General features: G+C 40.7%; 1 protein-coding gene across 3 annotated transcripts; it reads left to right on the forward strand.

Moving 5' to 3' along the window:
• Nucleotides 1-2,691: 2,691 nt before the first annotated feature.
• On the forward strand, nucleotides 2,692-13,113 carry LOC308330745 (mannose-1-phosphate guanylyltransferase regulatory subunit alpha-A). 3 transcript variants are annotated; one of them, XR_013965521.1, is made up of 14 exons: nucleotides 2,692-2,824; nucleotides 3,568-3,665; nucleotides 4,107-4,210; nucleotides 4,661-4,853; nucleotides 5,486-5,545; nucleotides 5,785-5,915; nucleotides 6,083-6,097; nucleotides 7,903-8,037; nucleotides 9,234-9,331; nucleotides 9,431-9,477; nucleotides 9,929-10,021; nucleotides 10,688-10,856; nucleotides 11,727-12,191; nucleotides 12,422-13,113. XR_013965521.1 is itself a non-coding variant. In XM_080785736.1 (13 exons), exons 1-13 carry the CDS (start codon nucleotides 2,785-2,787, stop codon nucleotides 11,825-11,827), a joined length of 1,284 nt encoding a protein of 427 aa, XP_080641862.1. In that variant the 5' UTR covers nucleotides 2,692-2,784; the 3' UTR covers nucleotides 11,828-13,113. The 3 variants fall into 3 exon arrangements, 2 of the variants coding, with proteins under 2 accessions (XP_080641862.1, XP_080641863.1); XM_080785736.1 differs by having other exon boundaries at nucleotides 11,727-13,113; XM_080785737.1 differs by lacking the exon at nucleotides 6,083-6,097 and having other exon boundaries at nucleotides 11,727-13,113.
• The last annotated feature ends 1,462 nt before the right edge of the window (nucleotides 13,114-14,575 follow it).

Here is a 14,575-nt window from a genome sequence, read left to right on the forward strand (position 1 = left end):
TCTGAAAGATCCAGCTGTGTGTTATAGTTTTATACTGTATATGTTAATGGTAACTAAAATATGGGCTATATTTCTCAATAATGGACCTCCCATGGGAAAACGTAACCCTACTGTATATGCAAATGAAGACCTGTGTCAACCTGGGCCTTGGGTGGTAACGAGTTTGTAGTACAACATGCCTCAGGTTACACTAAAAATAATCAAAATTAAGATCTATTACAATGAGGTGCATGACCTGGGTTCTTACATGGAATTGTTCACAATTGTCAGGGGTGGAAAGTAACTAATCACAAGTACTCTCATTACTGTTGATGGATAGATTAGATTTAGCCCACAATTAATGTCAAGGTCAAGGCCACAATTAATGTCACTCATTTGTCACCATGCACATCCCTAATCATCTTTAACTTTGGCCTGTTCCCTGTTTTGCCCCATGTTTGGGAAAATTATGTTTTCATCCCATCCCTACTTAATGTCATGTCACATTGTTCCATCCGGTTGTTCATATTTCACGGTCCTATTTTATCATTTATAATATTATGTATATCTCTGTCGCCATCCTGTCTCTATAAAGCTCACTGTATTTCCCCAGCCAGTTAACATATTATACTGTAGGCAATGTTTTTTATTCAGATTGCAGGCGTTCTTATCAAACCAGTGACCTTGTTACTATACGGTATATAGATATTGATAATAATATGAAGATAGAGACCAGATATTACCAGGCAATTCGCAGTCCCCTCTGGTAGTTGCTCTTATAGAGGGTATGCGTATGCATAAAGTCAATGAGAAAAAAACAACACTAATAGAATGCACAAAATCTAGTGCCCATAATTGCCCCTTAACTCCTTTTCACGCAGTGCAAGGAGAAGGACATTGGTGAACAGCAGGAGGAGGAGGTCAAGGAGAAGGACATTGGTGAACAGCAGGAGGAGGAGGTCAAGGAGAAGGACATTGGTGAACAGCAGGAGGAGGAGGTCATCAAGGAGAAGGACATTGGTGAACAGCAGGAGGAGGAGGTCATCAAGGAGAAGGACATTGGTGAACAGCAGGAGGAGGAGGTCATCAAGGAGAAGGACATTGGTGAACAGCAGGAGGAGGAGGTCATCAAGGAGAAGGACATTGGTGAACAGCAGGAGGAGGAGGTCATCAAATCCATTTGGGGCCAAATTCTCACAAAGCAAATTTTGGATTCGGTGAGCCTGCTAGAATAGTAGCCCCACGACTAGGGCCTGCTCATGTCAAACACCTAATCACTTTTACAATTTTCTTAATTTATATTCTATTATGATAATGATGATATATATTGCACCCATATTGGCTGAGTGGAAAATAGAGCACTCCCTCTACCTTCTTAAACATGTCATGCTGCATATAGTATCTTCTAATCTAAAGCATAATCTGCAAAATATCAAACACATACAGTCAATTTATATAGGGCATGGTGGAAAAAAGTACTCAATTGTTTTACTTTAAGTATCAATACTGCATACATGTAAAACTACTCTGTTACACGTAAAAGTCCAGAATTAAAAATGTACTTGACACATGTATATTGCACAAAGTACAATGTACAATAGTGTACAATACTTGAATACTTCAGAGGCCTTTAGGAGGGCCATTCAAGCAGCAAGCGGTACCACCTTCACGCTCGGGTGGAGTCTGCAGAACCATTGCCCACCACTCCTGAATGAAGTGTCTGGTCCTGGGCCTGGTGAGAGCAGCAGTGGACCTGGTGAGATGTAGGAGGGGTCCGGACAGGAGTCAACCCACAGAGCCTAGTCCTTCCATGTGCCAGAAGCGTACCTCCCAGCCCTGGCTGGGAGGTACGCTTCTGGTACAAAAGTATTGGCATCAAAATGCTAAAACCAAAAGTAGAAAGTAGGCTACTCACTATGCAGAACGCTCCATTTCAAAATCTTTTGAAAATAACAGATCTACAAGCTCGCAATGCGTCACATTGGCTATTTTTAAATGGCCGAAATGTATATAGGGCTTAAGTGGTTAATGTATGTTTTGTAATAATAATCAACATCTACAAAGTAACTAGTAACTGAAGTTTAAATAAATAAATGCAGTGGAGTAAAAGTACAATATTGGATCTGAGATGTAGTGGAGTAATAATAATAATAATAATAAAAATATATACGATTTATATAGCGCTTTTCTGGGTACCCAAAGTCGCTTTACAGAAAGAAGTACAGACATATTTTAATAGAAAACTATTTAAAAGGTTTAAAAGGTTAAAAACTAGAAATCAAAATCAAAATAGGGACAAACAAGAAGGGGTGTGTGTGTGTGTGTGTGTGTGTGTGTGTGTGTGTGTGTGTGGGGGGGGGGGGGGTTGGGTTATGTAGGTAAAGCCAGAAAAGGTGGGTTTTGAGTGTGCTTTTGAACATTTCGAAGGTGGGGGAAGCTCTGAGTAGAAGTATTGGAAATTGGAAATACTCAAGTAAAGCACAAATATCTCAAAATTGTTCTTAAGTACAGTACTTAAGTAATGTTCTTAGTTTCTACCACCACTGCTACTACTGCAGTCAGACCTCATACAGTGGAGGGATGGTCGTGTTGGTTGCTATAGGCAACCCATGTGTATCCAATCAGAGCGTGGACCGTCCCTCTGGGCTATGGGATGCACAGCTCCGGAAGAAGGAAGTGGTAGTATAGTAATTGATAGTAGAGTGACGTGTAGTAAACGGTGGAGGAACAGCTGAGCTCCTGTCAGAGGGTTTATGTTTGTGTCACATTTTCTCATCTTCAATCACATTTTCATCTTTAATCAACATGTTGAAGGCAGTGATTTTAATCGGAGGTCCTCAGAAAGGTGAGAATATGTCCCTTCACTGGATGCGATGATGTGCAGTTTATTAGACTGAACGCTGTGTACTGTAGTCTAGCTGTTACTATTATGTGTGTTATGGTACAGAAGAGTGGGCACTGGGCACTAAGTGGGCACCTCCGTGTAAAATGTGCTATTTTGGAAATGTCAAGTATGATGTGAACAACCACGGTATCAGACCTAAATAGAATGGCATTTATCCTTAACTTTATGTTTATGCCCAAAATGATTGGATGGATATACAGGTTTTGTTGCTATGAAATATATTAGACCTTAATAGTCAAATGTTAAATCATGTTCTAAACATTTATGTATACATTCACGTTACTTTAGACTTCACGTTACTTGAGACAGCTCCAAATATTGCATTTTAACATTTTTGATTATTAATAGCCAATTTGACATCGAGGTGCCCAACTGCCCACTCCTTAGTGTGTTACCATTATGAGCATGACATGTACATGTATTTGTGTGGTGGGTTTGTTTAAAATAATGGCATGGAATATCATAGCATAACACCAAACAAGCAAAGCTATAATATGAACCGATGATCTGATCGATCAATGCTCATCAGAATCAATGTGAGCATACACAGCCAACAGTAAGCACTGCAGAACGGTAAATGAATGTACCTCATCCGTTTGTCAATTAGGCTACCGGTACATGTAATCATATTAAATTGTTTGTTTAATTAATGTAATCATGAATTAAAAGCTATTGTTTTGCAGGCACAAGGTTTAGGCCGCTGTCATTTGAAGTTCCAAAACCCTTGTTTCCAGTAGCTGGAGTTCCGATGCTCCAGCATCACATCGAAGCATGTGCAAAGGTGGGTGACTTCATATAAACATTTTTTAGGCCAACGTTTTTCAGGCCAAGGACTCCTTAGCTAAGAGGGAGATGAAGCAGCAAGCAACCCACTATAGGGTCGCCACTTACAGTTGTGTTGCGGATTCAACTTTTTCATAGATTTAATAAACTTGTTTGACAGCACAGTGTTTTGTCTAAAACATCACAGAACCTTGCGCTCCTTCATTTTCATAACCCTAATTAAAATAATCTGATCTAAAAGCTCACACTGTCTTGCATCGTGGCACGTTATGATTTTGAATAAACAAAGTATGCAATATAGGGTGTTGGAATACAAGTATTGTTGGTACTTGGTAGTCTTTCTTAAATTCCTGGGGAAATGTACAACATTCTTTTTGTATACTGTATCAGCCTGTGTCTCTAATTCTGTCTAATACGTGACATCTTATGTATTCCGTAGGTACCGAATATGAAGGAGATTTTGCTCATGGGCTTTTATCAACCAAATGAAGAACTCACCAGATTCTTGACAAATGCACAGCAGGAATTCAAAATCTCCATTAGGTAAACAACACAGTCATGAAAGTACACACATTCTGTATGCCAGTGGTTCTCAAACATTTTGGGGCGGCAGGCCTCGACTCTCACCTATCACCTAACATCAAACCACACCCAACTACAACCACACCCCACTGCCACACATACTATGGTGATCATACAGATTATAGTTTAAAATAATAAAACAATGTTTTATTTATTCAGGAAGGTCAATTGAGCGCAAGCTCTCTTTTCCAATAATGCCCTGATTACAGTAAACATAGCATGAAATTAAACAAACAAATTACAACACAATAGATATTTCAGAATATGTTTTTTTTGCCTATAACTTACTGTATATGTTCTAAGGTTGAATTGGGCATTCTCACTTGTTCCTGTGTGTGCGGTTTTAGTTTCTCTGCTGGTGTGCCACCAGCAGAAGTAAAGCCAGCATCCATTGCTCTTTGTGTTGGCCAGGTATTTGCAGGAGTATGCAGGTTTGGGTACCGGAGGGGGAATCTATCACTTCAGAGATCAGATTCTCTCCGGAAGCCCGGAGGCCTTCTTTGTCCTGAACGCTGACGTCTGTTCAGAGTTTCCTCTGCCAGAGATGCTCAACTTTCAGAAGGAACACGGAGAACCTGACGGCTTTGTTATCCTGGGGACAACGGTAAGACTTTTCCTGATTGACAAGCTGTGCTTGTATTTCATGCTGTGAAAAGAAAATCATAGTATTTTGTGGTCAGTGAGGCTTGTTGTTTGTTATTTGAGCTGTAAACACCGCTCCAAAGAAGGGCAATGGGTGTCCTTCTCTATGTCCCTATGTCTGTTTAGAGTATGACCCATTGACCCCTACAGATCATTGGGGTTGCATTGGGGCCACTGCTGAGCAGCCAGGCCATTCACACTGAGCACTGTGAGCAGTCAGCTAATTGGGGTTGCATTCCACACACACACACACACACACACACACACACACACACACACACACACACACACACACACACACACACACACAATCGCTCAGTTCACATGGGTGTATTTCTTATTTTGTTTTTTATTATATTGCACCTATTTTAATTCTTTGACTATTTTTAGCATGTTTGAAAGAAAGCTTACATTCATTCATTCATGCTGCATCTGGTGCAGTAATCAACAGTTACGGTACTCGGAATGTTCTCCGTTTTGGTATAATTGATTATTGTTTCCATATTATTATGTTGGAATGCTGGCTGTGGTCAAATAATTGGATTTAACATTGTGTGATATAACAGCAAATCATCAACTCTCTCCTTCCACTAGGCTAACAGAAAGCAGTCTATGAACTATGGCTGTATTGTTGAAAACCAGGAAACACATGAGGTATGGATCCAGTTCTGCACATGTTGTTTATAATCAGGTAACAAGCAATACACATTTGTGCCCTTTAGTTATACTCAATCATGCGTCAAAAAGTAGCAGGTCTACAAGCTCACTCAACAAAGCTGTGGTGGTTCTATATCGGCTACATGTGACACAGTCGCACGACCGAGAACAAATTGTGTTCGCTCCTGCATTTCAACGAAAATGTCATACTCCCCTCCTTTGGACATTTATCTCAGGTCTTGCATTACGTGGAGAAGCCCAGCACGTTTGTGAGCGACATCATCAACTGTGGGATCTACCTGTTCACACCTGACATCTTCCAGCACATCGGTGCCGTGTTCCAGAAGAACCAACAGGACATGCTGTTGTGAGTGGAGGACAAGGGCCTCGATGGGGGGATCTGTGTGTGTGCATACCATTAATTTCCTTTTCCTTTGGGTCTCTTCATTTGTCTTTTTTTTCTCCTCCTCCTCCTCCGCCTCCTCTTCCTCCGCCATGATTTCTGTTTCCCGTTCTCACCCCCACATTCGCCAGATATCCATATGATGGGTAAGTTGGTACAAGCAGGTTGTACAGTGTGGTTGTAGAAGTGCACTGGTGTTGGGTGTGTCGTAGACATACAGTAGTGGACTCTATCTATGTTCTCTTACTGTAGTAAATAATCGTGAAGCGCATTATTATTATCATTATTTTTATATAATGTATCGGCACAAAAACAGAAGAGACATTTTTATTTATTATCGTCTGATTTGTTGTACAACAACCACTCGCACGAAAATAGCCGATCATCAAGCTCACAACGTATCACATTGTGATGCTTTGTGAACTCATTTTATTCAAATCAATTACTTTTTTATAATTAGGAGTTGGACAATAATCGGGATATTAGATATCGGCGAAAATTCGTATGAATTGATTTGTTTAACTGGTGCTCCTCTGTTTTGGCTGGCCACCCATAGAAGGTTGGAGTACAGGGTCGGCCACACAGTGACACTTAGTTCAGTGTACTGTGACCCCTCATAGTGTATTTGTGATAAGGCAGAGTACCCCTTTCCTGCTCTGGTAGTAAGGAAGGACACGTGCTATCAGTGCTTAGCAAAACAAATATGTTTGGCTCCTGGATGTGTACCTCACTCTTTATAATTAGACTTTCTAATTTTGAAGTTCATCAATGGTATCTGTGTGTGTGATATACAGTAAATTGTTGCTGTCGGGGTGGAAACCTCATCTCTTCATTTATTTATTTTTTTAAATAAATTAATGCCCTACTTGATCATACTACAGCATCACACAAAACCACAAAAGCATGCAGAGTAGAAGATCCACCATCTCGGAAGTGTGGTGCGAAGCGACACATTTTGAGCATGTAGATGTGCTACTTTTGCTGTGTTTTTGAGTGGTGCAACAGGAACAGCAATGTCCCTATGTCCATCCCTATGTCCGTCCGTCCCCATGTATGTCCCTATGTTTAGGGTACCAACAGGGGGCGCTGTTGCACAGTAAGTAACCGTTTTGGACATGTGAGGTTTCCACCTGACAGAGACGATATCTTAGAGAGAAGGGAGAGCTCACATGGTGGCCTATATTGGGTGTTTTGTGTTTGTCACTTGCTTTTAGTGCATTATCATGAGATGTAAAGACACTTTGCAGAGGTGAGGACACACAAAATAAAGGGTTGGCTTACACAATCTTCCCAAGATCTCACTACTAGCCATGCTTTGCCTTCAACCACACCCTACTCCTCTTTGGATAAACTTTCATTGTGGATACCATATTGCTTTTTAATATTCCTTTCATTCATATTTTCCTTTTAACATTTCCTTTCATCTTTGGGCTATCACAATCAATTAACCCAGTTGAAAATCAGTTATAGAGCACCGAAGTCTGACGTCAACATCGGCAGAGGGCGCAAATCTGCATGTTCATGTACTTTTTATTTGCATTGTAATCCCCATAGGGGGATTTTGCCTCATATAATAACTGTTTGAAAAATAAACAAGTCATCCATGCCACTTCACTCATATGGATATGAAGAATCAACTGACTGAGAGAAAACGCTATTGTTACTGCTACTGAATTAGTTACATTTTCGTTAGAAACAAACAGACCATCATATATGAGTGACTGACGGTTGTAAACAATACAGAGACACCTCCCTGACAATAACGCAGAGACAGCTTGTTTATTTTTGAACGCTTATATGAAACGATTTTAAGATGACCCCATGTTATTCTCCATAGAGAAATTACTTCCGTGAACCAGGGGAATCGAGGGGATGAGCGAGTGACGTAAGGACTTCGGCGCTCTATTGTCATCATTAAAGTGTAAATCAGGCCTTTCCCCCCCTTTTTTAGAGAGGAGCCCACAAACGGCTGGCACCGGGCTGAAGCCATCCGGCTGGAGCAGGACATTTTCACTGCCATGGCAGGACAGGGCAAGCTCTACGTTTACAAGACCCTCAGCTTCTGGAGCCAGATCAAGTCTGCTGGGTGAGCACATTAATCATCTTACATCTGCTGTCAACGCTTAACAACCTGTAACCTGGCATCCATGTTTTGTTTTGGGGCATGTCATTCATTTTTAGGTGAGAGCTTTCTAAATGGTTCACAATCTTTTAGAAAATAGCAGCTCTACATACATGCTCACAAGGAGTCTCGATGCATTGTAAGTAACAAGACAACCACCAGAATTGCCCGACTTCATTTATAGAGCAACAGCAGGTTTTGGTTTTATTTTTAGGCCCCTTGTGACGTCATGTGGGTCAATACATTATCATACTGTACTTAGCAATGTGACCCTATGTGACCGTACTGAAATCGGTCATACTGTATATCTGATGGTGAGTTTTGCCTCATCTGGTACTCCAAGCAGGTACACAGAACACAGTCATGATTTATTAGAAAAATGCATTTAATGCAGGTGGAGGGGGCTGGCGAATAAACAATACAGTCTTGTCTGCTGATTGGGTCTCAGTGCATAGACCTCTGATTTTATAAGTGGGGGTTATTGTCCCCCAGGGAAGCAGCCAGCGCGGCCAATTTGAAAGGGGAGAAATGAATTGTAAGATAGATAGGATTTTAAACTGCTGGATGCAATGTCACCAATGCCAAAGGTGCTCAGTAATATACATTTTTTGGGGGGCATGCCTCATAAGGTCTCTGGTGTAGCCTGGCAGCGAGCCTGTTAACTGTTGTTACGGCCGCAGGCCTATATATATATATATATATATATATGTCTTTGTCTGTGTGGTGCGCACAGTGCGCGCCCCTTTGCCTAACCCATCCCTGTAGGTCCGTCAGCACAGCCATTGTTGGGGAGCATTGTCGCCGCTCCGCTGTTGGTCGCCCGCTCCGCATCTCGCTCCTCCAACCAGCTTCTACACCTGCGCCCACCTGACGGCATAAAGGCGTTCTGAAGCCTTCACTCCGGGCCGCTGTCCAACAGTCACTCCAGAGTGGAGCCGGCTAGAGGCAGCGCGCCCTCCGTGCAGAGAGAACATGCACGGAGTAATATAGCGCAACATCAGTATGGCAAGAGTTGCTAATGCTATGTTTGATCAGTCTAACTGTTGGTCTCCATTGCTCTCCAATGTTACTGTATACCCAAATAAAGATATATTGGACATAGACAATGTACCTTCTCCCTGGGCTGTGTTTTATGGTTTATTCTCACCGTCTCTCAACAGCTCTGCCATCTATGCCAGTCGTCTCTACCTCAACCAGTACCACAAAACCCACCCTGAGAGACTGGCCTCCAATGAAGAGGGCGGGCCCAAAATAAGTGGTATGTTTATGTTAGCTTAGCCGAATACAGTACAATATGATTTATTTTTTTCATTCAGATGTAGGATTGATAATCATGCTGCATGTCGTGTTCCTTTAGGTAATGTCTATATTCATCCTACAGCCAACATAGACCCAACTGCTGTGGTAAGGTGCTACACTGTACATTACATTTTCAATTAATTGGATATTCGAGATTGTTTTTTTTCTTTCGTTTTTTAAAGATACAGTGTGTATATATATATATATATATATATATATATATATATATATATATATATATATATATATATATATATACAGGTATATAGTTGTGAACATCAATTAATGGAATAAGCATTTAAGGCATATTTTATATTTGCACAATGGTGCCATGCAGAATTAGTATCAGAGGAATTATTGTGATTTGAGTTTTTGTAGATCATCATCTACTATTTTGTCTTTTTCCCAAATGTTTTTATTTATTCATCACAATACAATATAATAGGCATACCACATTCAAAGCAGTTAAACTGTCTTCTCTCCACATTATGACCTTGCTAAATGCTAATCAGGTGTGGTTTATAGTGACAATCTCTTGTGTTGTTCCTCTCCACAGTTGGGTCCCAATGTGTCCATTGGCACCGGAGTAACTATTGGTGCTGGAGTCAGAGTGAGAGAATCCGTCATCCTGCACGGTGCAACTCTACAGGTAAACACACACACGTTTGAATTTTGTGATTCAATCTTTCTTGCGCCAGTCGTAGGCGTAGCATACTTGTGTAGACGCCATGCAAGACCTTTTCCTGCTGTAGTGTGAGTGTACAATATCCATTCTATGCTGATAAGTTATCTTTGAATGAGTTCTCATTCCTGTTTGGCTAAAATTGGTATGAAAATCTAAAGATCTGTTTACTAAAGCTTGGCGAGATAGGGAGATATCTTTACTGAACACCCTAGCCATTTTCTTTTCTTACAAACATGTCAAACAGAAGCTTTAATATCAAAGATAAAACAAATTACCTAAGCATAATTCATAAATTGTGAAGCACTGTGGACACTACAGTAGCTGAGCCGCTGCTTAGAGCATCGATGACTAGGGTTGGGAACTTGGGGTCATTTAGGATTTTAACGGTTCTGGTCCTATAGGGTCCCACTCCCAAATTGACCCGGTCACTCTCAGAGTTCTAGGTCTTTCAAAGAAGAATGAGAATGAGAATGAGATGGAGCCAATTCTCAATGTTGGATCCGGGTCCCAACCCTATTGGTGACAACTGCTTCTAATAAGATGCCTTTGACTCAGCCTGGTATAATAATGAAATTAACGATTTTGTCTTCCTCCTCCTTGTCTTCTTTTATCCCACGGCTCTGTGTAAAGGATCACAGCTGTGTTTTGAATTGCATTGTGGGATGGGACAGCACCATTGGCAAGTGGGCCAGAGTGGAGGGAACTCCAAGCGACCCCAACCCCAACGACCCCTATGCAAAGATCGACAGTGAGACCCTGTTTAGAGAAGGAAAACTCACACCCTCAATTACTATTCTGGGTAAGAAGACTCTGATCCTGGCTGCACCGTGTGTATATCGTCTGTCTCTGTCAGGTGGAAACCTCATGTCTAAAACTGTTACTAAAAAATAAACGTTTGCATGCGACGCTTTAACCTGTAACCCAAATCTTTGGCACGGCACGTTGAAAGTAGTTATAATAATCAATCCGGAATGGCTTTGTCCACTATGGCAGCCATTCCCAACCTGTGTGCATGCAGGGCCTACTGGTGGACCATGAAGGTATTGCAAACACAAAGATTTTAATGATAATATTAAAAAAGAAATGAATGAATGTTTGAAATGAATGTTTAATGTGGTGAAAAGGTTGGGAGCCGCTGTTCTATGGCATGTTGCGGATTTCTGTGGCTGGGTTCTTTTTCCAGAGAATTGTTCAAGTAGTGTGGCTTTATTTACGCAATGCAGAGGGTTTAGTCTACAGAGACACAGCAGCATGCGTTATACAGATTGTCTGAGGCTCATCTACCCTGACATTGGGTTTTATATAATGTCATCATTATTGCTCATCTTTCAATGCATCAATAAATCATGTCCTGTTCCTGATATAACAATAGACTTTAGCCATGACATGGCCATCTGGCCTCATCTTGGTCCTCAGGTTATTTAGGTACGTGCCACATTTACACACAACTTTCCTGGCGGGACACCTTGTTTGTTCCCCGATTCCCATCATCCCAAGTTTGATTAGGCATGCTGTGCCCTTGGTCTGGCATCATTAACATTTGAAAATAGCCCATCTACAAGCTGTGCATTTTCAGCTTGCCTTGTAGATCTGCTATTTTCAAAACAATACATGGGTACGCTGCACTCCACTGACCAGTACTGAATCTGAATGTTTGTCTCTTCCTCAGGTTGTAATGTGACCATCCCTGCAGAGGTCATCATTCTCAACTCCATCGTCCTGCCGCACAAAGACCTGAATCGCAGCTTCAAAAACCAAATTATTCTCTAGTTATCTGCCTGCATGGACGCCGGCTGTGTTCACTTAGTGTCATGAATGAAGGATTCGTCTAGAGCCGCCCTGACACTGCCTCTGAGTTACTGTATATAAGATGTCAGAAGAGAAAAGATATGGGACATTTATTTAGTTGTTTTGAAAGGAAGATACAGGAATATTATATATGATTATCATAATTAATTCTGTTATTATGGAATAAGTACTTTTATTAGTAAGAGCTTTTTTACGTGCAAGAATCTTTATTTTCTTAACAATCACATTACATAAAATATGTTCTTGGTTTGTTGCCGTAGGCCTTTTCTGCGTGTGGGGCGAATTATTTATATGCATATAATATGCTTTTCTAGCAGAGGATCTAGTAGGAAAAAAAGCTAAAAAATAATCAAACTAGGAGAGGTCTAAGAAAAATCCAGTCAGTTAACCACAATTTGACACATATTTAGCGTTTGAAACACAATTTGAAACATAGATGTTCAAGCCTCTATTTTTGCAATTGTGATAGGCTATTTTTAAACAAATTGTCTCTAGTGTCGGGAGGAAACTTCATATGTCCAGAAACTGTTACTTTTCAGGATTCAAATCCAAAAGTAGCAGATCTACAAGCTCAAATTGTGTCGCTTCGCAGTTCTCACCATGTTTCAAGCTTGTGGATTTGCTACTTGTGTGACGCTGTAGTATAATCAAGCATTTTAAAAAGAACACAAAAGGTTATATTATGGAAATGGGAGGTTTCTGCTCGACGGCAACACAATAGGGACACCAGTTTTAATGTGGCCTTTGTCCTCCCGTACACGACGACCTCACACGCAAATTATTCTCTAGTTATCTCCTGGATGCTTTTGTCCACGTATTGTCATGAATGAAGGATTCGTCTAGAGCTTCCCTGACACCGCCTCTCTGAGTTACTGTATATAAGGTGTCAAAAGAGAAGATATGGGACATTTTTTATGTATCGTTTGGTGTGAAGCCATTATGCAATTGCATTCTCTGGCGTCAGCAACAATGGAAATAGACGAGAGGGCTAATCGCCTCCCGGTTGATTCACCTTGAAAACCTTTTCCGTTCAAAGAACTTTATATTGGATTTTCATGGAAAATTATTGAGCTGGAGAATAACTGCGGACACCCTTGTAGTGTAATGCAATTTGCTTGAATTTAGTTTGATTTAGACAAGGTTTTATTTGACCGTGTTCATTTTCCTCAAGGGTACCTTTCTGTTAGTTGGATGGGAGTTGGGTTTGTTACTTGCACTAGTGTTTTTTAAATAAAATAAAAACCTTGGATTACCCACTGGTTACTGAGGGGAGGTAATCATTTGTGAGGCTGTGATTACATCGTTTGCAGCATTTTAATTGTTAATTTGTTCCTCGCCATACCAATGGCAAAGGAAAGGAATTGGATCTTCGATTTAAACTGCAGTCCATGAGACCAGTGATGTTAGTGGAACTAGCAGGAGGCATTGGGTCTTGAATCATTAATACCAACTAGTTAGAAGCCTTTGATTTCAGCAGTTATGGCAATCACCAGAAGGCTCATAAGTGCTTTAACATTTTCATTAGTATGCCCTGTTGTAAGTGGTCTAATTCATCTTTGCCCAAGGTTTTTTCATTATGGTCCATTATCCACTTGGGGCTGAGAGGCTCTTTGGGCAAATACTTAAACCACTTTGACCCTGGCAACCCTTTTTCCACAAAACATTGCATTGTGAGTTTGTCTCTCTGCACTTTAGAAATATAAAATATATAATAATATAATATATATATAATAAAATATCAGCTAACCCTTCCCCGGGACTGCAATGAAACCTGAAATGTTTGGCTGCAACATGTTGCATAAGTTTACTGGAGCGCTTACAGGAGTCGAGCTAATTTTCTTAGAGCAGAAATCTCATCTGACCTATGTTTACTTACAGGAATAAGTACTCAAACTTTTTCTTTAACATATAAAACTTTATTTTAGACTCACATTTACATCTTTATTTTAGTCTATTATTGTCTCCACCAGGCCGAAGGCATGGGGAGAGAGTATGTTTTACACTGTCCGTGTGTGCGTCCGTCTGTTAACAGCTAATCTGCGGCACCGTTAACCTGGTCGATCCCAAATTTTGCACACACACTCCCTGGATGCCAACGATGAACTTCTCCCCCAAATTGTCCAGAACGGCCTGTTATAGCGCCACCAGGAGGCTGACTTTTGAAAAACTAATTTTTTGATATTACTCCTCCATATTCTGTCCAAAAATCCCGCAAATCGTTACACACTATCACTATAGTCATGTGTTCAAGCCGGATCTATCCGATATTTCATCCATTCCATTTCATATTTAATCCATACAGCAGTACTGACTCCACAAATAGACTCCACAAATAGACTGCAACCTATTGATAGGTTTTAATATACTGTACACTGCTGGACTTTCGTTTTATATGTGCAAACATATATCGCACGCTTCCGACAGACAAACCCTAAGCTCCTACCAGCATAAATTGTTTTTGGTTAATAGTGATGTGGAGAATTCTCAATATTTGAGAATTTATACAAGTGGTGCATAAACCTGTGCCATGGAGTGCCCACCGACCGTGACGTGAGGTTTTCCCGCCAACAAAACACCACTATCTGGTTGCACCAATTAGTACCCCTTCAACCACAGAAAGGGGAACTAATTAATTGTGCCACATAATGTTTGGATTAGGCTCACAAAATGTTCACATGCTTTTCAAAGTGGGTGCCGATTTGAAATGAG

Source organism: Protomyctophum bolini (genome assembly GCF_963924005.1).
Source record: "Protomyctophum bolini genome assembly, chromosome: 16".
NCBI classification, from domain to species: domain Eukaryota; kingdom Metazoa; phylum Chordata; class Actinopteri; order Myctophiformes; family Myctophidae; genus Protomyctophum; species Protomyctophum bolini.

What these genes read in the sequence shown, in the direction of transcription:
- LOC308330745 (XM_080785736.1), top strand. Translation starts at nt 2,785, where the DNA reads ATGTTGAAGGCAGTGATTTTAATCGGAGGTCCTCAGAAAG. An exon ending in TTGTTATCCTGGGGACAACG is followed by an intron (nt 4,854 to 5,485) that starts GTAAGACTTTTC and finishes TCCTTCCACTAG; the next exon opens with GCTAACAGAAAGCAGTCTAT. An exon ending in GGGCGGGCCCAAAATAAGTG is followed by an intron (nt 9,332 to 9,430) that starts GTATGTTTATGT and finishes GTGTTCCTTTAG; the next exon opens with GTAATGTCTATATTCATCCT.